This window comes from Gobius niger (assembly GCF_951799975.1).
Source record: "Gobius niger genome assembly, chromosome: 21".
Lineage (NCBI taxonomy): Eukaryota > Metazoa > Chordata > Actinopteri > Gobiiformes > Gobiidae > Gobius > Gobius niger.
In genome coordinates this window covers 3,584,584-3,610,818 of record NC_136872.1, presented here as the reverse complement: position 1 = coordinate 3,610,818, position 26,235 = coordinate 3,584,584, and the positions used below count along the sequence as shown (strand labels likewise).

Genomic DNA, 26,235 nt, shown 5'->3' with positions numbered 1-26,235 from the left:
TCCAACTTCATCCCTGTTTGGAGCTATAGGAATATGCTGGGAGAGGCCAAATGCAAACAGCATCGTCGTTGCAACTCGTCAGGTAAGAACATATCTCTTATGTAAAAACAGTTGCCTGTTCCTTTAAGACTCAGCCTTTCAAACTCTTTACACTCTCTGTTCATGGTGAAAATAAATAAAAAATCCTTTTGTGACAAATGGACGAGTCGATGCAAGGTTACTGCGTCCAGCCTTGGAAGAGCTCCCATTTTCGCTTCATCGTTGAACAATGAAGGGATCCTCTAAACAAGGGTATATCTGAAAGGCCATTTCATCCATTCAACATATCTCGATCATCACCTTCCAAGTAAGTTTAAAACTGTCAAATTAAGAATGGACTCTCCAAGGAGATGGAGGCTGGCTCCTATGGACTCCCTTTAAGTGTGCTTGCCTCTCTTTAAGTCATTATTGACCACAGGCTTTCGTACCTCCAAGTGTTCGTCTTAACATGCGCAACATTGTCCTCGTTTGATCCTTTTATTCTTTTTATTTTCGGCCTTAAATCGCGAGCATGAACAAGCTTCAGCTTTGGGGGAAGCCACATCCAGTCTATTGTTTATTTTCGATTCTTAATTTTACGGTATGTGGGTTCAACAAGCTTCACCTCCTGGAACCGGAAACTAAACGTGGTGGAGGGGTTTGAGCACCCAAATGATCCTGGAGCTCTGTTGTCGGGGGCTTCGTGCCCCTGGTAGGGTTTCCCAAGGCAAACAGGTCCTAGGTGACGGGTCAGACAAAGAGCGGTTCAGAAGCCCCTTATGAGAGACCAACAAGCCCGGTTTGAATTGTGAGGGGGTCCTTCTGACCTGGCAACGGAAAAGTGGAAGAAAGTGGATGGATGGATGGATGGATGGATGGATGTTCAACAACCTCTCAGTCTCTAAGCCCCTCCCTCACCTTCACAACAAGAGCTGCATGCCAATCAAATAAACATCTAATAGTGTGGATGTTTTTGCCTGTTGGGATACTGACACTGTAGAGCAGGGGTGCCCAAAGTGGGGCCCGCGGGCCAAATTTGGCCCGCCGGAACAATTAGCTTGGCCCGCCAGAGGGTGACCTACTTTTGCGCCGCATCTGGTTAATAACTCTCTCTCCCGTTCATTCTCAATGGTAAATATGGATGCAGTTCACTGTTTGTCCACCAGCGTCAAATTGGGGGCGCTGTTTCACTCCTTTCGCAAAGTTTGGGAAACACTGTTCTGGTGTCTTGGTGTTTATCAATCACAGCGTCGTAGCATGAACTTTCCCATTTTTCCACCTTTTTTTTTGCAAAAATCGTTGACATCTATGACTTATAAAAGAATTCATGCTGAACTGACACTTTCAAAATGATAAAATATGGCATTTTCTTTGACTTAAAGAAATGAATGATTTTGCTCTATATTGCTACAATAATTGATTGATAATTGTTCTACTAAAACTAGGCTTTTGTAGCATGTTTAACCCCTTAACTCCCACCTGAACCAAGCACATTTTCTCCAGTTTGGCTTTACCCCAGTCCAAAAGCTTCTGGGGAAAAGCTGTGAAAATAGCAACAAAACTGAGACGAAAACAATGATGGAAATGTGACAAAAAAGTGACGAAAAATTGATGAAAAAGTGGCAAAAATGCGACAAAAATGACAAAGTAATGACATAAAAGTTACAAAAATGAGTTGAATACCCAGCAAAAAAATGATGGAAAAAGATCCTCTCGGTTCAGACGGGAGTTAAGAGGTTAATTGCATAGATTGAATTAAATGCAAAGGTCTACCAAAAAAGAAAATAAAGTAACTGTTATTATTTGCAGTTATATGTTTCACGCTTGACATCGCCGTGTTTGGTCCGCGACCCACAGGCACTTTTTCATTTTGGCCCTCGGAGACAAAAAGTTTGGGCACCCCTGCTGTAGAGGAAGAAACAGCTAAATGTACAGCTTTGCCCGAGGATTACTAAAAACTACAAATGTAGAGAAATGCAATTCCAGGTTTTTGACAAGAGAACAACGTTATAACATGGTTGCGTTCATGATTTGTTTGCATGCTGCTGTGTAAAACACTGAGGTTCGTATATCGCTTGTAATGTGTTTAATTCTTACTTCTCCCAGCAGAGAGACTAAATGGTGATAAAGTCTTCTGTCCATACACAGAGCTTGTTTCTCCCATCAGAAAGAGACATCGAGCCGTCTTACCAGTGTAATAATAGAAGTGACCACGAGATTGGAAGAAAGGTGGAACATGAAACCAAAATGACTACGCTTTAGTTCTGCACGAGCTGCGGGAGAAATCCGACGGCAAAGGAAAATAAATTGAAAATCAGGCGCGTTCTTTGTAAAAAATAAAAAAAAAATCTGAAATCTCCCGCGCCCCCAGAGAACTCGGCGCGGTACCTTGCACATTCCAGAATGGAGTGTGCCGCAATCAGAAAGCAATCACACAAGCCTCTGCTGCCGCTGCGCCATGTTCAAAATTAGCTTCTGACAAGTAAACAGCATCTGGGTTTGGCGTCAATAATTAAACACGGGGTTTCGTAAGGACGGCAGTAAACACAACACAGATATTCGGGAACTCTTCCAAAATAGAGCCAGTTTGGGGAGCGGCTCTGCGGGCGTTTAGGATTTGGGCCAGTATACTCTTTTTACATGCAAACTTTCACTGGGACAGAACGAAATGTAGAAGTGCTTTGTTATTGCACTGACGGTGACCGTTTCTCCCGAGCTTTGGACATGTGAACAACATCTGGTCTGATTAGGGATTTTTACAGTTTCTGTAGCAACTACTCAAAGCCTAAGTAATTAAATAAATCCCTGTATTTAACATAAACGTACTGTATTTAAAACTGGCTCTATTAGTCATTCAGACTCATAACAGTATTATGGTCATTTCTATGCATATTCACGCCGAATACTTAAGGGAATAGGCCACTGTTTTTCCATACTGAGATATGTTCTTACCTTAGCTTTGACAAGTTCTTTAGGACCTGTCTGGTCTTCACCCGTGCCTTCAGCCACGTAAACACAGCGCAGACAGCGTTAGCATTTAGCCTCTCCCTCTCTCCACTATAGCGCTAAAACAGGTCAAGATCGAAGCTACCAAGCTCTTCCACGTTTTCCCTATTTAAATATGGTTACGTGAAGTGTTCCATTACAAAGTATTATTACACAAAATTAAACAATGTGGATTTTCTAAGCGGATAAAAGGGGGAACTATATTGTAAGGCGTAATAATTCCAGGAGTAATTTGGCATCCGCACAGTAAAGTGAAAATTACTGTGCAGTAAAGTGAAGATGACTGCGCGGATTTCGAGCTACTCCTGGCCTTACAATAACAGTATTTTTGGTCATTTCTATGAATATTCAGGCCGAATACTTAAAGGAACAGGCCACCGTTTTTCCATACTGAGATATGTTCTTACCTGAGCTTAGACGAGTTGATGTGTACCTGTCTGGTCAACGATATTGTCAGCCTTTGGCCTCTCCCAACATATTCCTATAGCTCCAAATGGGGGGAAGCTAGAAGCGACCAAGGTCTTCCATGGGCACACACAAAGACCAGACAGGTACATATCAACTCGTCTAAGCTCAGGTAAGAACATATCACAGTATAGAAAAACGGTGGCCTGTTCCCTTAATTGCAAAGATTTCTTCAAATGGATTTTGGATCTTGTTTCGTTTTTTAATAAGCTATTTATAAGCTTTCGAGATGTGTCGCTATTTCACTAGAGACATCAGAAAGCATCGAAACGGGTAAGTTTTGTCCTTTTTATGCTCTGACTTAAGTCTGAGCAGAATCCAGTGAACGCTACGATGGAGGGATTTAATTCCACAGACGCTACTGAAATCAATTCACTCATGTGATTCGCAAGTATTCCATTCATGAAAGGTGCTTCCGTTTCCAATACCAATAGGCTCCCAGGACCCAGGAGATTCTGAACCTCAGCTGGACATTCCTGCATTTTATGTACATTGTATTATCTGGAGCCTTCTGAAAACATTCACCATTTGTTACTGAAAAGTGAGTCTCCATTCCCGCACATTTATGATCGAACATTTTTGGGATGAGACAAAGAAAGTTCTCAGGCTAAGCTAGTTCTCTAACATGCAAAACAATGCCGTTTACAGCCGAGGTCATGATAATGTATGCCGAAATGGCCGCGAGCACAAATTGACAGTCTTCGCGCTCTTCTACGAAATGCGAGCTTCATTCCTTCCCGACTCGTCAACTCCCCCGCTCCAAAGTGCAGCAACAAAAACAGCTTATATGACGTTCTTTCAAAACGAGTCTGGGAAGCATCTGTGCTGAGCGCCCTCTTCAACACAACCTTCGCAGCCCGAGCGAAAAGGCACGAGAGGGTGAAAACACAGTTCGTGCTTTTGACAACTGTTCAAATGGTGCGGAGGAAGGTGGGACTCCTTTAAATAGGCTGCGACTTGGGAAGTGTCGGAAAGGTGCGAGGACTGACAGTCACGCGGTTAGAAATCACTGTGGGAAATTAACGCGCATCATACGGCGTCAAAACACCACATAATCGGAAAGTTCCTTGACCTCGAAGTTCGCTGGAAATGTAGCGGACTAAGGGAGGAGCGCCACTTCAGAACGAGCTGCTCTGAACGGTTTAATAACCGTGAGTTATGTGTGGAATGTGTGGAGAGATTAGATCGTTTGCGTACATCTAATCCCTGACCTTCCACAAACCAGAGTCATCATGTTTGGCTCAGATTTAACAGGGGGTAAACCTATGGCAAAAGCCTGTTTTCAAGAATTAAAGGGACAGGCCACCGTCTTTCCATACTATAATACGTTCTTACCTGAGCTTAGACGAGTTGATACGTACCTGTCTGGTCTATGTGTGTGTCCATGAAAGAGCTTGGTCACTTCTAACTTCACCCCAATTGGATGGAGCTACAGGAACATACTGGGAGAGGCCAAAGGCGAACAATATCTTTGGTCTTTTTGCGTGACTGAGGGGACAAAGTTCTTCCATACTGTGATATGTTCTTACCTGAGCTTAGACGAGTTGATACGTACCTGTCTGGTCTATGTGCGTGTCCATGAAAGAGCTTGGTCACTTCTAACTTCACCCCAATTGGATGGAGCTACAGGAACATACTGGGAGAGGCCAAAGGCGAACAATATCTTTGGTCTTTTTGCGTGACTGAGGGGACAAAGTTCTTGCATACTGTGATATGTTCTTACCTGAGCTTAGACGAGTTGATACGTACCTGTCTGGTCTATGTGCGTGTCCATGAAAGAGCTTGGTCACTTCTAACTTCACCCCAATTGGATGGAGCTACAGGAACATACTGGGAGAGGCCAAAGGCGAACAATATCTTTGGTCTTTTTGCGTGACTGAGGGGACAAAGTTCTTGCATACTGTGATATGTTCTTACCTGAGCTTAGACGAGTTGATACGTACCTGTCTGGTCTATGTGCGTGTCCATGAAAGAGCTTGGTCACTTCTAACTTCACCCCAATTGGATGGAGCTATAGGAACATACTGGGAGAGGTCAAAGGTGAACAACATTTTTGGTCTTTTTGCGTGACTGAGGGGACAAAGTTCTTCCATACTGTGATATGTTCTTACCTGAGCTTAGACAAGTTGATATCTACCTGTGGAAGAGCCGGGTCGCCTCTAACTTCACCCCATTTGGAGCTATAGGAATATACTGGGAGAGGCTAAATGCTAACAACATCTTTGGTCGCACAAAGACCAGACAGGTACGTTTCAACTCGTCTAAGCTCAGCTCAAGAACATATCTCATTATGTAAAAACGGTGGCCTGTTCCTTTAAGTCGTTGGACAATGTTTGAAAGTCGTTTTGCGTTCGTAACTTCGTGGTTCTTTTGGGACTCTTCCATTGGCAAAAACATTTACCGTCTGCACTTTGGATTATTTAACCTGCTGCTGACTTCATGTGTTTTGGGGGAGATTTAACACTGGACACGGTTTACACTCAAGAGACGTGACGCGATTAATCAAATGTGAATAACCGCGGTATTTGTAGAACCGGTTAAGCCAAGCCAATGTAGACTTGGGTATGACGTGCAGTCGTGCACACATGCGTCACCTCTCCACAGCCACAAAGATTTTGATCAGTTATCAGCTTGAGAACTTTGTGTTGCCATGTCCAATGGCTAAAACCAGCATGCAGTAAACCTAACAGGCCTCTCTCTGATCTAAAATGCTCCCAAAAATTCCTGCATTGGACCCTATTTGTAAGTAGGGTCAGATGCAGTAAGTAGAAGTAACTCCATTGTCCCGTATTAAAGATGAAATGAAACCAAAGTAAAGCAATGAACCAGCGACACTCTTGCTAGTGGGCCAATGCTGTCCTGGTCCACGTCACAGATCTGTTTGTACTGCAAGCGATATCTTTTGTAAATGTTTGTTGACGCTATGTTTCAGCAAAAAAAAAAAAGGAAAAAAAAAAGTGCGGTCCTGCTTTAAATCTGTCCAAGAAGATTACGGAAGGGCTGTATCTCGCTGACATCCGCTTCCTCCGTGGCTTATAACTCCGCAGACCCAAACAGACACAGGAAGCTTATCTTCTGCCTCAACTTCCGAACCAAACTTTAAGGATTACCTTCACTTTGAGGTCAAACAAACAATTACTTGGGAGTTGGACAGAAGCCGAGCAGGAAGTAAAAGATCCCAAAGAGAGAGAATGGCATTAAAGTGGACTGGTCATGCATAACTTATAAACCTGCATCTGGGCACTTCTGGATTGATATTTTGCTTTTTATAACTTGAAACAGAACAGAAAATCTACCACACTGTCGTACTGCAACACCGGTGTCCCTTTAGTCAGTATGTTTCAGCTGGTGGCCTTCAGGCAAATGCTTTGTGTAGATGAAAAGCCATCTTAAATAGGCGTGGGGTGCTTTCATAAATGCAGACAAAGCAGAGACAGTATTCCACGATGTATATCTGCACATACAATGCCCGAGAAGCTCAACTGAGTATCGGTGCAACAGGTTGATGATCTCGAAATGGCCGCCTAAATGTAGATACATGCATGTAAAACAGAGGAAATAAATGAAGGCCGGCAAGGAGCAAAACATTCTATAGTTTAGTTTACTTTAGTTTATTTCTTATTTGGTATCCCGCATGGGCTTATAATACACAAAGATGCAGGCAGACATCAGAAAAGCATTAAACAAAGAGTGTCCTCTTCCGTGTAAGCCAAGTGCTTAACAAAAACTTAGACAAATGAAATGGCTTATACTTGAACGAGAACTTAAGTCTTTCCTCATCGGACATTTCAAACAAACGTACAGCATCATCAGACAGTTTACACAATAACTGCCTTCTCGGATCATAATACAAAGGACAATAAAACACAAAATGCGGTTCATTTTCAATATCATTTAACTGACACAAACAACAAGTCCGCCCCTCCTCTGGGACCGAGTGAAATCGTCCCGTCTCCAGTGCCAGGGGCAGAGTCCCGGACCTCAGCTGAGCACAGACTGACCTCTGACCTCTGGATAGGTTCAGGGTCACATAGGGCTCAGGACCAAAATTATCTTTAATCAAAATATAAGTTCTCAATTTTGGCCTTTAACCATTTAAGTTTATACTTTTCAAAGTAGACTGTTTTAATTTCTCCAGCATTACATCTCAACTTGTTTCTAAAAATAAACTGGAGATCAGCATCAACAAAAATGTTCTCCATCTGCACACTCCAAATGTATCTTATTAGACAGGTCCCATTTAATGATGTGTTTGGACAGTCTTGTGTCAGACATGTTGATAAATCTATTCCATAACCATGTCACAAACATGCCTCACTTCACATGGTTCTATACATCTATACATTTAACACACAAACACATTCAGGATCAAGTCATCAGAAGTAAGTCAGATAACTGGAGTAGTCAGATAACTGCAGTTTGCCTACAGTCCTAACATCGGAGTAGAGGACGCTGTCATCTACCTGCTGGAGGGGGCGCTCACCCACCTGGAGCTCACCGATAATGCTGTGAGGGTCATGTTCTTTGACTTCTCCAGCGCTTTTAACACCATCAGACCAGCGCTGCTGCGGGGGAAGCTGGAGGACGCAGGATTGGATGGACATCTCACTGCATGGACCATCGACTACCTCACGGACCGACCACAGTCCGTGCAGCTGCGCAGCTGTGAGTCTGAGGTGGTCGTCTGCATCTCAGGTGGACAGTTTCAAGTACCTGGGTGTTCACCTCAATAATAAACTGGACTGGTCCCACAACACCAACGCCCTGTACAAGAAGGGCCAAAGCCGCCTCCACCTTCTGAGGAGACTGAGGTCCTTCGGAGTGAGCAGGCCTCTGCTCAGGACTTTTTATGACTCTGTGGTGGCCTCTGCTCTCCACTACACTGCCGTGTGCCGGGCCCCGGGCCGCACAGAGCGGGGCAAGAACAGACTGAACCAGCTGGTCAGGAGGGCCAGCTCTGGACTCTGGAGGAGGAGGTGAGGGACAGGAGGGTGTTAGCCAAGCTCACCTCCATCATAGACAACACCTCCCACCCACTGCACAGGACTGTGGAGGAGCTGAGCAGCTCTTTCAGTGGTAGACCGAGGCACCGTCAGTGCAAGAAGGAGCAGGTCCTTCATCCCCACTGCTGTCAGACTATACAACACGACTGTAAAGTAACATGTGCAATAACCCCTTTGCAAAACTAAAATAATATCAGTATCTACATCACTTTATCAACCACCTGCACCACTAATACTGACATTTCCTATCATATCATAGTCGGTTTTTGATTATTTATTTTTTTACTGTTTATACTTCTTGCCCCCTTAAAGTTTGTGATAGTCACTGTATATAAGGTACCTCTATTTACCATTAACCATATTTTTATTGTTTTCACATTTTCTGTCTATTCTGTGTTTCTGAGAGCTGAATGTTACAAGTGAATTTCTCCATTGTGAGATCAATAAAGGCTTATCTTATTTTATCTTCATCAGAGGAGTAATCAGATAACTGTAGTAGTCAGAGGAGTAGTCAGATAACTGTAGTAGTCAGAGGAGTAGTCAGATAACTGTAGTAGTCAGAGGAGTAGTCAGATAACTGTAGTAGTCAGAGGAGTAGTCAGATAACTGTTGTAGTCAGAGGAGTAGTCAGATAACTGTAGTAGTCAGAGGAGTAGTCAGATAACTGTAGTAGTCAGAGGAGTAGTCAGATAACTGTAGTAGTCAGAGGAGTAGTCAGATAACTGTAGTAGTCAGAGGAGTAGTCAGATAACTGTAGTAGTCAGAGGAGTAGTCAGATAACTGTAGTAGTCAGAGGAGTAGTCAGATAACTGTAGTAGTCAGAGGAGTAGTCAGATAACTGTAGTAGTCAGAGGAGTAGTCAGATAACTGTAGTAGTAAGAGGAGTAGTCAGATAACTGTAGTAGTCAGAGGAGTAGTCAGATAACTGTAGTAGTCAGAGGAGTAGTCAGATAACTGTAGTAGTCAGAGGAGTAGTCAGATAACTGTAGTAGTCAGTGGAGTAGTCAGATAACTGTAGTAGTCAGTGGAGTAGTCAGATAACTGTAGTAGTCAGTGGAGTAGTCAAATAACTGTAGTAGTCAGAGGAGTAGTCAGATAACTGTAGTAGTCAGAGGAGTAGTCAAATAACTGGTGTGGAGCATTTAAGATCACACATTCTTTGTTTTCGGTTTTTAAAAATGTGGCTAGGACGCTTCCAGGTTCTATTAAATTACACAACAAAATCCAGGAAATACAGACCGGAGTGTTTATGCCGCAGAAGAAAGGCCCAAAGTAAATAGGATTACTCACACCTGCATGACTGAAGTAAAACACTTCTCCGGGTATGTTTTTGACAAGGGAACGATCGAACGCGGTGAACAGCTTTTCGCATGATATGTCTCCTCATCCCAAAAAGGGACGACCCAAATGTCTAATAGTGAGAGGTGCGTGTTATCAGAAGTGCCCTTTCTGTGAGGATTACTCCCAGTCGACCTGCTCTCAAAGGTGAATTCACCCGTGTGCTGCTCACAAATTCATACCAGCAGCAGATTAAAATAGGTGAGGGGGAAGGAAGAGGATCGAGTTATCTGATAGAAGTGCTGAGGAGGGTGGGAACAGGCTGGCAGGCAGGCTGGGAGCATGCAGAAGGCTTAGATTAGAGGCGCTCAAAGCACAAAGTGTCAAAATTAAAGGAGAAGGAACTTTACAGCACAGTAATGATGATGGTGATAAGATAGTTAGGTTATTATTGAAGGCCCTGCACCCGATTTGGTGATTACTTTTGCCACGTCAACGAGCGTTATGTCCAAGCTAGAGCTCCATTAACCTCTTAACTCCCACCTGAACGGATCCTATTTTCTCCTGTTTGGCTTTACCCTAATCCAAAAGCTTCTTGGGGAAAAGCACCAAAACAGCCACAAAAAATGAGAAGAAAACAAGTATGTAAATGTGACAAAAATGTGACAAAAATTCAACAAAAATGTGACAAAAATTCAACAAAGATGTGACAAAAATGTGACAAAAATTCAACAAAAATGTGACAAAAATTCAACAAAAATGTGACAAAAACTCAACCAAAGAGTGACAAAAATTAAACAAAAACTCAACCAAAGAGTGACAAAAACTCAACCAAAGAGTGACAAAAACTCAACAAAAATTCAACCAAAGAGTGACAAAAATTCAACAAAAAGTGACAAAATGCTCAACCAAAATGTGACAAAAATGAAAAAAGTGACACAACACAGCAACAATGTGAGGAAAAAGATCAGTTTTGTGGGTCTTAGCTTTCAAATGAGGTGTTACACAGGCCTATATAATAGCCAAAGAGGACAGAATGCATTTGGTTTAGGCGGGTGGTAAGAGGTTAAATAAAATTATATTAGAAGTTGGCTTATTTTATGTTATGAAACTTTCTTCAGACTTTTAAACATCCTAAACCTAAACCCAGAACACACTTTATTTTCCGCTGAAAAACTTTATTGTGTTCTGAGATTGGCACAGCTTCAGTCCTCAGATTTGGGCTGATGTCCCAAACGTTAGTGCTGATGAGGGCAGCACCAAAATCTCTTTGTCTCTTCACTGTGTAGATGTGAGCGTCTTTTTCCTCAAACTAAAGTCATTTAAGCCCGTGTGTGTGCTGCCGGTCATGGCTGCAATCTGGATTACTTTCCGGTTGAAGTCCATTTGATTATCGCAGTATTGTTTTATTGTGATGCCATGCATTGCGTATCTTATTTCAAAACTCCTAGGGGTCATTTACTAAGTCAGGTGCTAAATTGCGAGTAGTACTTAAATTTAGTGAGTGGGCTGTTGCACCTGATTTACTTTAAGAAACTGTGCGTATTATTAGTGCTGCATATGTGATATGCAAATGAGTTTACTGTGGGAGCACAGTCTGTGCAAAACTGCTGCGGCGCTTATTCCTGACAGAGCCTTTGAGGGAACATTTATATTTACGTGTATACATTTACAAGCTATGATGGATAAATGAGAGATGACCACAATCAATAATTATCACTATAACACATTGAGGCCGCAATGTTTTTGGGATTTAGCAGTTGAGTGCCAACAATCCAGACCATTTTTCATGATATTTGTAGCACTACAACATGTGACTATGTTTAATTCTACGTGCCTCATAGGGCTCACGGTATGAACATTTTACCTCACGGTTATTGTGACCAAAATTATCACGGTTTTCGGTTTTATCACGGTATTTTGTTTAAATGTGTGTTAATATGTTCAGAAAGCATTGATAGTCCTACACAAACTGAAATAGTTTCAAAAAAGTTTAACAGTGCTTGTTACATAAAAAAATACAGACAAAGCCTTTTCACATCAAAGTAAAGGAACTATAACGATGTGTTGTTGATCGTTTCGAGGGTTTTACATGTGCTGTTTATAGCGTCAGAAACTAAGATAAACCGTCTATATCAGGAACATTGTTGTTTCCTTCCAGTGAGCTTTCGCTTTGCAGATTTGGGAAAATGCCATCATTATTAAATTCATAAAACTGCGGCGAGAGTGAATCTATTGCAATCTGCCACCGGGAGCCCCGTAACGCATTGTGCCATCGTGCGGAGGTATCCGGACACGGCTTATGTACTGGCGGTGGCGCTGCAGCCGCACTATGGGGCGACTCGCTACATTCTCCCTCAACCCAAAGTCCCACATCAGCATTTCAGCTAAAACGCCAACGTTAGCTTACTGCTATAGAGCTGTGGGAGACGGTCACGCAGGAGAGTCAGAGGTTCGAAGTATTGCTGCATTTGCTGACACTTTTTCCTGCACGCTCCGCAAACTGAACTCTGATCTGAAGGCTGATAGATCCTGCGCGCTGTCGTGTTGGACATGATTCCAGCTTTGAGAAAGTTTTGTTTGGGTTGCAAACAACAAAGTGCGCATGCGCTGAAACTGCAGCAGATGAGACGGTGGCTGGTGAGGCTCACCGTGCCGACACCGCGGGTGCGGTTATTCACCGAGATAATAATAAAAACACAAAACTAGACGGTCATTTTCACCGTCAAAATTTTTGCCGGGGTTTACCACTACACCGGTTACCGTGACATCCCTAGTGCCTCGGTTCCTGAGAAATCCAAAGCTAAACAGAGGCTAGTTTTGATCAAAATCACTGATTTTTTTGCTAGAAACGGAGATAACGTTGGTTTTATGCAACACTTTCCTTTCTGATTAACTCCTCTCCTCCTCCCCCTCCTCCTCCTCTTCTCGGACACTAATGTTATGTGAAGAGGCAAATGCCTAAATATCTCTGTTTCAAGTCAATTTCCAACAACATTGTTGACACGTTTTGAAACACCGCATTATCGATTTCTTTTGGTTCTCGGATTGAAGACTTTAACAGGATGTTTCTCAGCCGTCCTTGGACCGATTTTTAACATTTAAAAAATCAAACAACCGTTAAAATGATATGTCCATATCGTGACTGTTCCACTTCTGTTCATCACAGAGCTGCCAAAATCACACATAAGGTGTATTAGAGTGTCTAGTTGCATAATAATAATAATTGAAAAAAACACGCAAAAATGGGTTTGGCCATTTTTGGCACTCAATGTGTTAATAAGAAACAAATTATTATTATAGCAAATAAATACTCTTGGCTTTAAAGAAATTGCCTATAATTTAGATACTACCTGTGATTTGTGTCTGTTGCCTTCAGTTATCTAATTGCACTTGCTCATGTTGGCCCAGAGTGAAAAAATAAAAAACCTCCAAGCCCTCCATGCGCTCATCAAGCAGTCTCCAAGCGCTGGTCCGGCGAGCACATGTCAGCTGCTGCGCATACGGAGCGCACAGGCCACGGTCAAATCTGGGATGGAAACCAGCAGGAAACAGCTTTATGTCCAAAGACTGAGGTTTTTTATCAAGGACTCCTCGAGAATATCGATCCAGCAGGAAAACACATGTACCGGCTCGCACTTTGGAGACGCTCGGGGATGAGCGGCAGGTGAAGAGCGGCTCGTGCCTCCTCATGGAGCCCGTCATCAAAACACCGCCCTGCACAAACCCCCCGTGGATTTTGTAAGGATTAAGGACTTTAAAAGGACGTAGGACAGATTTGAGAGCCTTTTTTTGGACAGCCACATTGGTGCACACTGTTCAACTCGAAGGTTTGCACAGCGGCCTTTGCCATTTTTTAGAAACGCAAAAATCAACCGCACGTGCTTTCTGCCCCACTTTACAGCAGTGCACTCTTGTTTGTCCGTGTTTAGTAAATGACCCCCCCCCAGAGGTTCCGACTCCGACCAAAAGCTGTGCAGATGCCGCCCGGTAGCATTGGCATGTGGCGTCAATCTGGCGAGTGTGTGTCAACAAGCGGACAGGAGAAGGAAAAATGAGTCCTGGCTTCAAACGTGCCTTCAGAATGCTCAAATGCTTTTGGAATGAGGCAGATAAACACTCACTGTCACTTTGTGTTATTTAAATTGACTGGGGATGCCAAGTCAACACAGTCAGCGAGCAGGGCAGATTATTTTTCAAACACGACTGCAAAGGAACTCTCTCGGCATGCAAACGGTGGCGGCGGTAATTGCGATTTTTAAGTGGGTTCGAAATCAACTTAATTAGGACACTCTGCAGCCATGAACCAACTCAAAACTGTGGCGGCAAATCGCGAAGGCTGCAGTTATGAAATAAAATCTGGTTGACATTTCAAGAATGCGAGGTTGTGCATTTTGTTGTATTTTTTAAATGGGCCGTATTCAGCAAAACATTAAATATGCCTTTATTCTGTGAAGGACCAATGAAGAGCGATATTATGAACCAATGATTAGCTTCTTATCCAGATAGGTCGCGCTCATCACAACATTCTCAACAGCCAATATAGAATAGGTTAAAATTGAAGCGGTGGGCAGTTGCAAATTCTATGTTGGTAACTATGGTAACCATGCAATTGCTGGTGTTTTTGGACTTTGTTTATGGTTAATATCTCCTGGATATATCCTGGAGCTTTCCACATGACCCAAAAACTGGCACAAAGTTCAACATCTTCTTTGTGTCTTCTAAAATGCCTAAGGTTAAAGGGATATTTCAGGATTTTTGACATAGGGCCTCGATTCCGAGTTGTTGATTTCTGTATGTGTTTTTAAAAGTGGATAAAGTGGATGGATGGATGAAGTGGATGGATAGATGGATGGATGGATGAAGTGGATGGATAGATGGATGGATGGATGAAGTGGATAGATGGATGGATGGATGAAGTGGATAGATGGATGGATGGATGAAGTGGATAGATGGATGGATGGATGAAGTGGATAGATGGATGGATGGATGAAGTGGATGGATGGATGGATGGATGAAGTGGATGGATGGATGGATGGATGGATGGATGGATGGATGGATGGATGGATGGATGAAGTGGATGGATAGATGGATGGATGGATGAAGTGGATAGATGGATGGATGGATGAAGTGGATGGATAGATGAAGTGGATGGATAGATGGATGGATAGATGAAGTGGATGGATGGATGAAGTGGATGGATGGATGAAGTGGATGGATAGATGAAGTGGATGGATAGATGGATGGATAAAGTGGATGGATGGATGGATGGATGGATGGATGAAGTGGATGGATGGATGAAGTGGATGGATGGATGAAGTGGATGGATGGATGAAGTGGATGGATGGATGAAGTGGATGGATGGATGAAGTGGATGGATGGATGGATAAAGTGGATGGATGGATGGATGGATGGATGGATGGATGGATGGATGGATGGATGGATGAAGTGGATGGATGAAGTGGGTGAATGGATGAATGGATGGATGAATGGATGGATGGATGAAGTGGATGGATGGATGAAGTGGATGGATGGATGGATGGATGGATGGATGGATGGATGGATGGATGGATGGATGGATGGATGGATGGATGGATGGATGGATGGATGAAGTGGATGTAACAATATAATTAAGATATTGGACATGGACGCCTAACCCAACAACGTCATCGCTCGTACAAATGAACCCGCTACAAACAGATTCTCAAATGCCTGTCCTGTATGAGTTTAGGCTTTCATATCACTGGGTAACAAAGCATTTGTTTTAATAAGCGTCAACATTCTGCACCTGTAAACAACAATCATCCCCACACAGCAATCGCCATCTTTTGGGGCCCACTCATCCAACGGCTTGGCATCCCAACAGACGGCTTGGTAAGAAAATATATTTGAGCAGCATTCTCGCCGGGCTGCCAGACTTTCTGGTCCAAAAACGGCAGTTACGCTGAGCTAAAAGGAGCCATGTGAGGCCGGGGTTTAAACGCTGGCTGTGAGTCAGAGGCTGGAGTGGAGAGCGGCTCGTCAGCGAGGCAGGGAGCAGCAGAAGGAAGAAAAAAAACACCAAAGTTGTGAATGATTGAGGACTGCCATGGGCACTGCTCTTAATTAGGCGGGTTGGGCTGAGCGGGCGCTGCACTGGGCCAGAGGAGAACAGAGTGGTTATTAAAGAGGCAGAATCTCAAATCAGACAATTGAGACTCAACAGGGCAGGAAAAAGAGCAGTGTGCATCCATCCATATTAGGGGAAATCTCTTTTAGCTTTTAACCATGTTATTGTCAGGGTTTCCAACGGTAGCCGCAATTTGAACATTTTTAATGCCCAAATACTATGACATGAATGTAAGAAAGCGGCGCATATTTTATTCAAGACATTCTGTCAAACTTCGGAATGAGGCCAAAGCTTGATATTAAGAGCAAATTGGATAAAACTTTTGAGCAAAACCATTGTGTATGTTTTCGCTAGACTTATGAATAGTCCAGCAATGTAATTATTTTCCAAAAATGTTTGGTTTGAATCTAATTTAATGATGTAATGATTTTAAAGACACTCAAGGACATTTGGGCACAATTCATTTAGTGGCTTTGATGCTTTTTTAATGTCCCGTGGAAACCTTCCATTATTCCTCATCAAAAACATATTGTACTTGAGTAGAATTTAGCTTTTATGTTCAGAGTTTTGAGTAATCTGGCTTACATTTATGGTTCCTTCTACTGCTGAAGTGCTAATCTAACTCAGCTTAACCTTAAAGGATCCTTATCCTTGATTTTTTTAATTGTCTGTATTGGAATAAAATTTGTTTTGTCCTTAAGTATATGGTAAAAGCAGACATTTATCCAAAAAAACACTGGTTTTAAAGCCTTTTAAACAGTCATAAAATGTAAGGTTTGTAGGCATTTTTTTACAGTGAAGTGACAGTTTTCCTCCTGAAAGTTGTGAAACCTGGTTTAAACTCAGTCCCTGTGATGAATTTTGATGTTGTAAATGCATTAAGAAAGTTTGAGATGAGTTTGGACCAGAAAATAGCAATTTGAAATTTGAGTGACCCTGTTTCTTTGTACAATCAGGTATAGCTCCTTTAAGTGGTCCTTCAACATGAAACATGATATTGTAATCCACCTTTTTAAATCCATAAATCATTAACAGACCTACTCTGAGCAGCTTCACACTCAAAGTGCGTTCATCATGGGGCGCCATACATAATTTAGCATGCCTTTTGCTAAGCGTGAAAGCTTTCATACAAGATGTCCTTCCCAAAGCTGCCTGCAGAGGACACTCCGGGCCAATTCGAAGAACAGTCTCTCTTCACCACTTACTGACTTTTCAAATTGATTTCAATTTGAAAGCAAAAGTAACTCATGCCCCTAGAGGCCATAAGCGCCACTGCAGGTGTTGTAGCATGTTACGGTTCTTTACTCATTAACTGTCAGTGAGAGTAAATACTACGCTGACAGAAAAGACAAAGGGAGAGAGGGATAATGTACATCCTATTACACAAATACTGTACTAAATACTGTTTAAGTGGCGCTAGCCCACAGTTATCTTTACCCGTTAGCTTCTTCTTACATTAGTGTGTATACGAGCGATCTCTGTTATCGTTTACTTCCGCAATTTTCATCAGATGTTTTGGTGAATGGTCGGCAGCAGCTGAAGCATCCAGACCTCTAACACTGTTTTATAAAATGATCGATCTGTTACAGAGCAAGAGAAGCAATGCTCTGTTTATGAACATTGTTTTTTGCTGATCGATTGATTCTTATCATTTGTTTAAAACAATGTGACGACATCGCGATCGCTTGTATTGGGCCTCCGCCACGGTGGCAGGGAAAGTTGCAATTGTGTTTTTCTGGCCAGAGACACCAGGGGGAGATGAAAGACCCCCAATCATCTCAATAACATTTGTATTACCCCTAGAGGAACTACGGAAAGGATTTATTAAGGCAAAAGTGTCAGTTCTTCTTTAAATTTATTTTGTTTATTTTCCTTCCCTTGTGTAAAACAGCGTCCCAATTCTACAGGGGGGTGAGATCATAAGGAAGAGGCAAAAAGGCACAGTAAAAAATGACAGAGCAATGGTTTGAGCTTGAGCGCTTGATAAAAGACCTGGCACAAGTAGATATATGTTCGGCCCTTCTGGTTATCTTGTAAAGAAACGCGGGAAAAGCAACTCGGCTGATGTTTCTGTACATTCAGGAGCACAAACTTTGCCCCCCTGCCGCCTGACAGACTTGAAGATGGGATGAACCAGGCTGGTGGTCTGCACGGGCCTTTTTGTTTCACTTTTTCCTCCGCTATCAGACTTTTTGAGGAGAGAGTCGGGTCCGTACAGCGGCCCCCGTCAACACGCCCCAGGCAACGAAAACTGTTTACTTGGACGCAGTGTAAATAAGGAACTCGCCTCAGTGAGGAGACAGAAAGAAAAAAAAAAAAAAAAAACAGAAAACATACTGGTGCTCGCTACAAAAGTTTAATCTGGCTCTTTTCTGGGCGCTGACAGCGCGCGGAAAGCCCAGTGGGGAACCTGATGCGGCTCGAGCTGTGGAAAGGTCTGGGAAAAACACATTTAGAAACGAGAGCACGAGCACATCTCACAAACGTTAGTTCACTGCGGACACTTTACTGGATCAAGAGAATGGAGCTGTCCAAGTCTTTCAGTAACAGTGCACAATATGAGGAGGGGCTGGGGGACAATACAGGTATCGGGAGGGGAAATAATACATCCTGCATATTCATGAGACTGCAGCCCTCCACTGCTTACAGTCAAGAGAGGGCAACGATTCCAACGCTATGACACACATTCAGATATCTACAGCGGGCTTTCATGTTCTGTTGTCACAGCAGATTATGTTTGGTGACTCGCCAAAACTCACAGACAAAAGAAAGCGTTTGTTAAAGGAACAGGCCACCGTTCTTCCAAACTGAGATATGTTCTTACCTGAGCTTAGACGAATTGATGCGTACCTGTCTGGTCTTTGTATGTGCCCTCAGTCATGTAAAACGACTAAACATGTTAGCATTTGGCCTCTCCCAATGCATTCCTATAGCTCCAAACGGGGGCGAAGTGGGAAGCGACCACGCTCTTCCACAGGCACAAAGACCACAGAGGTACATATCAACTCGTCTAAGCTCAGGTAAGAACATATCTCAGTCTGGAAAAAACGGTGGCCTGTTCCTTTAAGACAGCTTCTGCTCACTCCTCCCTGTTGACCATAGTGACCACGCTCCAGGGGGAAATCATGGCTGATTTACAGACTCCTCCTCCCCAGCTCTGACGAAGCATGTTCCTAAAAAGGGCATAAGGGCGGGATCTTCACTGTAGACTCCGCCCTTGCGTGACGTGTAGCTCGCGCTGCTCCAATGCTAACGGTCCGACCCTCATTAAGTACGAGATTTCTAAAATGCTTCTTACGAAAACCAGCCTGGCTTCTTAAATTGTGAGTAACCCAGCGTTATCTCAGGAGGAATATCTAGCCTAGTCTAGTGTTTAAAAAATAGAAACGTGTCTAAAGTCCAATGCTTTTCAATGGGGGACTACAGTACTGCAGCAATGGTGGCCTCTAGTGTCGTGGGCATAAAGCAGAGCAGCCATCGGCCATTGGCAGAGACGGGGAGAACATGCAAACTCCACACAGAAAGGCCCCGTCCAGGTGGGAATCGAACCCAGACTTTCTAGCTGTGTAACTAACCACTGTTCTACCGTAATTAAGATCAAGGTTGACAGATTAAACATGCACAATAGGCACAAATGTCATGCATTAGCATCAGTGGTGTTCTCATTCTTTGATCACTGCTTCAAGGTTGTGTATGAGTGTTCATGAGCCAAAGAAAGAGAGCGAGTGTGCGAGTCCGTGCGACTCTCAGACGGCGACTCTGTCACGCGGTGGGTCAGTTCTGTGAGCCCTGATAGGCTACATGCACGTGAGCGTCACGTGACTTCTGAGAGGATGCTGAGGAGGCGCTGCTCTTCCTCGCTCCGCTATTTCCTTGTGAGTTAGTAGCTGTGTCTTGTCAGAAAAAAAGTTACTGACAGACAGTCACCAGCATCAGGTTAAAAACATCACATCAGGAGCATCGACTTCACTGGAGGAAACTTCCTGCTCATCACAGTGTTTTTGTGTTGAAGCTGACGACTAACATTAAAGGGATATCTCAGGATTTTTGACATAGAGCCTCATTTCCTAGTTATCCAGAGTGTTGCTGATTTCTGGAGATATTTTTTTTGTAATTCAAGCAGTTATTTGAAGAGTTTCGTGGCGCTAGGCTAGTGCAAGGCTAGCGCATTTCTACAATATCAGCTAGCCTGCATTAAAAACAGTCTGACCCGCTCCACAGAGCACCTGAGGCAAATCACTTATAACGCCAGACTAACCATATAAACGTCTGTGTCGATAGTTTTAACCATTTTGCATTTAAAATACCTTATATTTGAGCAGCATCAGCTTCGTGGTTTATAAGCTATGGCGTGGCGGAGTGATCTGCTAGTCCCTCAAAAAATAGTCCCTCAAAATGCGATCATTCATGTGATGCGAGGTCAGTTATAGTCCAAAAAATGATTCTATTGACACAGACATTTATATGGTTAGTCTGGTGTTATAAGTGATTTGCCTCAGGTGCTCTGTGGAGCGGGTCAGACTGTTTTTAATGCAGGCTAGCTGATACCATAGAAATACGCTAGCCTAGCACAAGCCTAGCGCCGCGTAACTCTTCAAATATAAGAACTGCATGAATTACAAAAAAAAATATCTCCAGAAATCAGCAACACTCTGGATAACTAGGTAATGAGGCCCTATGTCAAAAATCCTGAAATATCCCTTTAAATGAAAATTAAAAGATTTAATAATTGGTAATTACTTTTGAGTTTAGTGTTATTTTCTTGATACTTGCCATTAGCTCTGAGATAAAAACTCCTAAATAAACACATACATTTCCTACAGTCAAGTATTTACAACCAACATACTGTTTTTAACACAGTCATCATCGTCACCTTCATCATTTCGTCATTGCCGATCAGTGTCGACGAAAACAACAGCGTTCCCAACACGCAGACTCTTTACAGGGATGGGTTTAGAAGCACTTTGCACAGCCTGGTTTCACCTCCTTGCGAGTCCACACATATCCGACGGCCCACACGCAAAGGAGCAGGTGTGGGCAGCTCTGGGATGCGTGTTCAGACAAAGCGCTGCCAACAGCCACCGCCCTCAGCAAATCTCAGGCACAGCTGGAAAAACTGGGAAGCCGGACCAAAAAGGCACACAGTCCCAGGCCTTACCACCGCTCTGTGTGTGGCAAAAACCCTTAGCATGGCACTGCCCCAATGAGAAGGCATGAACTGTTTCCGTTTTACACAACAAATTCTACACACGCATTCTCCAACGTCAGCCCACATTTGAAATCTTAACGAAATACAGCGCATTGTAAAGCTCCTACTCCCTCCTTTGAACAAACTGGCTCTTCGTACCCAGCATGTTGAAGATGAAGTCCTTGGCCGTGTGGACCTCTAAGGCAGTCTGGTCTCCGAACTCTCCCTGCTCCTGCAGCACCAGCTCAGACACCTGTGTGGACAGCTGGTCCAGGGGGGCTCCGGATCTGAAGTCCACCTCTGAGGGCCTCTTGGCGGGGGCCGGGGAGCGCGGGGCCACCGCACTCATCAGCGTCTCCATATCTGAAACAAAGCACGCAGTGACAATCTAGTTAAAGGCGACGTCCGAACGTGGATCTCACAAACTAGGACAAAGCTGCACTCGGTTACATTTATTTATATTACGGTTATATTTAATGTACTGAAGACACCGGTCGCCTGCTCCCCGTCCTGCACAAATCCATCATATTTTAGGATTCTGTGGTGGACAGCGAGGTACTGATGATCAGAGGTAGGTAGTACTCAGTTACTCAAGTACATGTGCTTAAAGGAACAGGCCACCGTTTTTCCATACTGTGATATGTTCTTACCTGAGCTTAAACAAGTTGATACGTACCTGTCTGGTCTGTGTGCGTGGCCGTGGAAGAGCGTGGTCACTTCTAACTTCACCCCCGTTTGGAGCTATAGGAATACATTGGGAGAGGCCAAATGCTAACAACATCTTTGGTCGTTTTGCGTGACTGAGGGCACACACAAAGACCAGACAAGTACGTATCCACTCGTCTATAGTCAGGTAAGAACATCTCAGTATGGAAAAATGGTGGCCAGTTCCTTTAAGTAACTTTTTGAAGAAACTGTACTTTTGCAAGTAGTTTTTTCTTCCACACAGTACTTTTTACTTCTACTTACGTAATATTAAAAAAATAAAGGGGGTTCATCGAACGTGACATTTTAAAAAATGATCCAGCTTAGAGCCATTAAGTAACTTTATGGTGTGAAACATTACACCATTACACGCTCTCATCAATAAGAGGAGAATAAAGATACGCCTGTGTTCCAAACAATAGGTGCCTTTGAAAGAGATTTGAATGAAATTGAAATATAATACTTGTCCTCTCTCTGCTATACATTGTATTTGGTTTAGTCATTAAGTTCTTATCTAACTTTTACCATAAGGAACATCTTTAAAAGTAGTCATCAAAGTTTTCAACGTAGGTGCGGTGGGTTCAGGAGGGTTAAAGATCTTTTCCGGGCACATTCTCCATTTCAGAAACAAGACTCTCAGCAAAAAAAAAACAAAAAAAAACGATAGTGCGTGATGATGACAGTTTCAGAATGCGAGCTCTGTCTTCAGCAGCCATGTGTGAATCATGAGACCTGGCTCAGCTTCTTTTCAATGGAAATATGACACGAGGCTACGATTTATGCGTCTCAAATCGCAGGCAGCTATTTTAGACTTGCCTTTGACTATTTCAGTGTTTCCCACCAATTCATTATATCCTTTATTTAATGCAGTTTGAAGATCCATTCTTGTTCTTTTTAGTAGCTACTTAACCAAGTCCATAGACCTATTTACCAGCACATTTTTAGAATATGACAAATGAAATATAACTACTTCATGCAACCATATGGATTTACCTACATATGGAACAATGTTTTTTTTTCCCTCCACAACTATTTTGGTTTGTAAGATTATAGCTTGCGAAATGCTAAAATAAACTGTAGCCAACCAGCCAGGGAAATTCTTTGCATACCAGCAACGTGCTCCTGGATATAAATGGCAGTCACTCACTTACCAAGAAGCTTACAAAAGATTTAGCAGCACATTTAGGTAATGGTTTATGTATTCAACCACGTATGTGTGTGGGAAATGTTTCAATCTGCTATATGTAAACAAATCTCTGCCAAGTACCATAGCTGACAATGCATTCAAATGAAATGTTAAGTTATCTTCTGCACGTTGCCGGTATACAGCGAATGGACACGAGTGAAGCAGTTTGAACCACCTTATGACATCAGCAGGTGGAGGAGACGTCTGAATGAAAATGCATGAATGACATGATATAACTCAAGAACTGCAGGAATGGTTTGTTGATGGAAAAAACAAGAGCCTGTAGGCTATACACCAGGGTAGGATATATTTTGAGGAATGTTATTATGAAAATAAGGGATCAAATACCTCTAAAAATGCGAGAAATAGTGTCTTTTTATAGTGTATTTGTTCAATGTCCATGCAGATCATCCCACTTGGTCATATATAATGTAAAACAGTGATTCTCAAATGTGGGTCGCAAGTCTACAGGGAAACTTGTGTTCAATATTTTCCATCTGAAACTACACGGAAACACACTGGAGTCTGTTATAAATAATATTATTGGGTTGTTTTGATCATAATTTCAGTCTTAAAAGCAAATCTACGGCTCGGAGTGGTAAATACAATATTTTATACAATATATGACAAATTAGTTTTATTTGGGTCGCTGCTTGTCATTAAGGTAATGGCGGGTCTCGGAGTCAGATCACTTTAGAACCACAGATGTAAAACATTGGCATTTGCAAAAATGGCTCTTAACTTTAAGGTTCAATGGTGAGGTTCAGCCCTTGGTGTTTTGGCAATGATGAAAATCAGCCCTCTGTGACGCAAACTTGCCTAACCCTGCTCTACACCACGATGAATATGACAAGAAGTCGGTTTTGCGTTCATCAAGACGAGGGCAGGCAAAGTAGCATGTTCAAATGAAGATCAGACCATTTTTTTGTTTTTTTAACCACAGTTGCAACTGGATCGACTGACTGAAGCTAAGCTGTCCATCTGTCTCTCCAAACCACCAAACACTCACTTGCGCATACATTCACGCACCTTTTTTCTCTGGCGTTTAATGCAAATTGATGTTGCCTGCTGTTGTTGATGTACTTTTTTCCTCATATTTTTTACTGCAAATATTTGTATCTGTTTCTGTGTGCGGCACTTTGGCCAACTGTACAGTTCTTAAAGTGCTATAAATAAAGTTGGTATGGTATGGTATGGTATGGTATGGTATGGTATGGTATGGTATGGCATGGCATGGCATGGTATGGTATGGCAAGGTGGGCAAAAGCGCCTTGCCCATGGACACAACAGCAGCAGGCAGTAGCAGGGATTTAAAACACTGCCTTGCCAGTTTTAAGACAACCCATTCTTCCTCATGTTGCCAAATATTCATTTTCTGTTTTTTGTTTTCTTTTTGAATAGCTATACCATATCTGGACACTGATATTGTACAATGTCAGCCAGCAATTCTAAACTTGGGCCTACTTCATTTTTATATTATATTAGACAAGCAAGACATTATGAGAAAATAAACAAAAACATTATGTGCATGCATCAGTAGGTCATTTTGCAATGCATTTGGGGTTCATTCTGTGCTTTTGACCGCGTTTTATGAATGGGAGCGCTTTGAAGCTCCAATGTAAACAAATCTCAGCCGGGTTGCATGTCAACATGGCTTCTTTCCAGCTCAACTAGGTCAATTTAGCCGCTAAGCTAATAGCCGAGCTAATTAGCCACCCTTCTGTCTCTTAAGTGAACGCTAGCTAGTTAATACTCTTATCCCTCTCACACCGACGCCACAATAATCTAGCATGACCCCCCCACGGCCAGTGTAGCAAAAGAGGGGGGGATGTAAGCGGCAACAGAGTCTCTCGGAAGTGGCCAGTTTCCTGCAAAAACGCGTACATTCACAGGGCAATTAACTAGCCTCGTTAAGTTAGCACGCCGGCTAACGACAGGTGGCGACAGCAGGACAAGTGCAGCGACACTACTAAGCCTACGTGCACGAACATATTCCCACTAAAACACCATTACTACTTGGTATACACCCACACCAGCCGTATGCTAGCTTCCATGCATTCCCAAATAACACTGGAACCACGAGCTAACACGCTAACTTCTCCCAAACCAAGAAGAAGAAGAAGGTGGTGACTAAATGCGTAACTTCCCTGGCATGTTTTAGCATACATCCAGTCTACGACACTTTATGGGTACTACGAACCTTTTACTTATTTATCAGCCGGTAAGTATTTTATCATGAATCGGTGCAGAGTAATGCCAGATCGCCACTGTGCGTCAAGCCATACTCTCCCGAAGCAGATTGTGCCATCGACACACATGCTAAATGAGAGCGTTACTTCGTTTTCACGGCGTTTCTAAACATTTCCCCCGTTGTCCAAAAGCTTATTTTACCACACACACACGTTTTGATATGGTTTCCCCCAAAACCACGCACCCGACCGCACGTACCCTTTCCACGGCGAGGCAGAGGGGGGATTCTAACCGCTATCTTCCTCTCTGTTTACAATTACGCAGATCCCCTTGGAGCTTCTTCTTCCACGCAGCTGACATTTCCAACGACAACAACAGGTCCCCGGCGGTGCCACCTTCCCCCCGGCAACACAGGTCCAGAAATCATGGTCCTACTACCCCAAACAAGCTGCTCCCAGTTCCACCCAGGATGCGCGCATGGAATGGGATTAGAGGCGGTATGGAGAGGGGAGTGGATACGGCACGGTACGCATTACGCACGCCCCTCGTTGCCAAGCATAGCGGACCCGGAGCGCGCACGGATGGATTTGCGAGGCCAGGTTTATGATTAAAATCCCCTGCTCTCGATAAAACACTGGCTGGTGGAGGTGAGCTGAGGTTTAGTGGACAGGTGCGCGCGGTCTCGCTAAGCACTGCGCAGGAGGCGTTTGCTGTGGTTGGGTTAGATTCGGGAAATAAAGCTATGAATATATTAAAACTATGAATAGAAATGCAGAACTAATACGGGGTTTCCTTAACCTCTTAACCCCCGCCTTAAAGGAACAGGCCACCGTTTTTACATACTGTGACGTGTTCTTACCTGAGTTTAGACGAGTTGATACGTACCTGTCTGGACTTTGTGCGTGTGGAAGAGCTTGGTCGCTTCTTACTTCACTCTGTTTGGAGCTATAGGAATATGCTGGGTGAGGCCAAATGCTAGCAACGTCTTTGGTCTTTTTGCATGACTGAGGGCACACAGTTCTTCCATACTGTGATATGTTCTTACCTGAGCTTAGACGATTTGATTACGTACCTGTCTGGTCTTTGT

General features: G+C 43.2%; 1 protein-coding gene across 1 annotated transcript in view; it reads right to left on the bottom strand.

The window, feature by feature from the left end:
• Positions 1-25,687, bottom strand: part of tmem102 (transmembrane protein 102) — a 50,756-nt gene extending 25,069 nt beyond the window's left edge. The window contains exons 1-2 of the mRNA XM_079579618.1: positions 25,407-25,687; positions 21,227-21,430 (exon numbers count right to left, since the gene is read on the bottom strand). Of these exons, the coding sequence (XP_079435744.1) occupies positions 21,227-21,428 (202 nt within the window). The 5' untranslated portion in view covers positions 21,429-21,430; positions 25,407-25,687. The remainder of the gene's footprint in view (positions 1-21,226; positions 21,431-25,406) is intronic.
• Between the last annotated feature and the right edge of the window lie 548 nt (positions 25,688-26,235).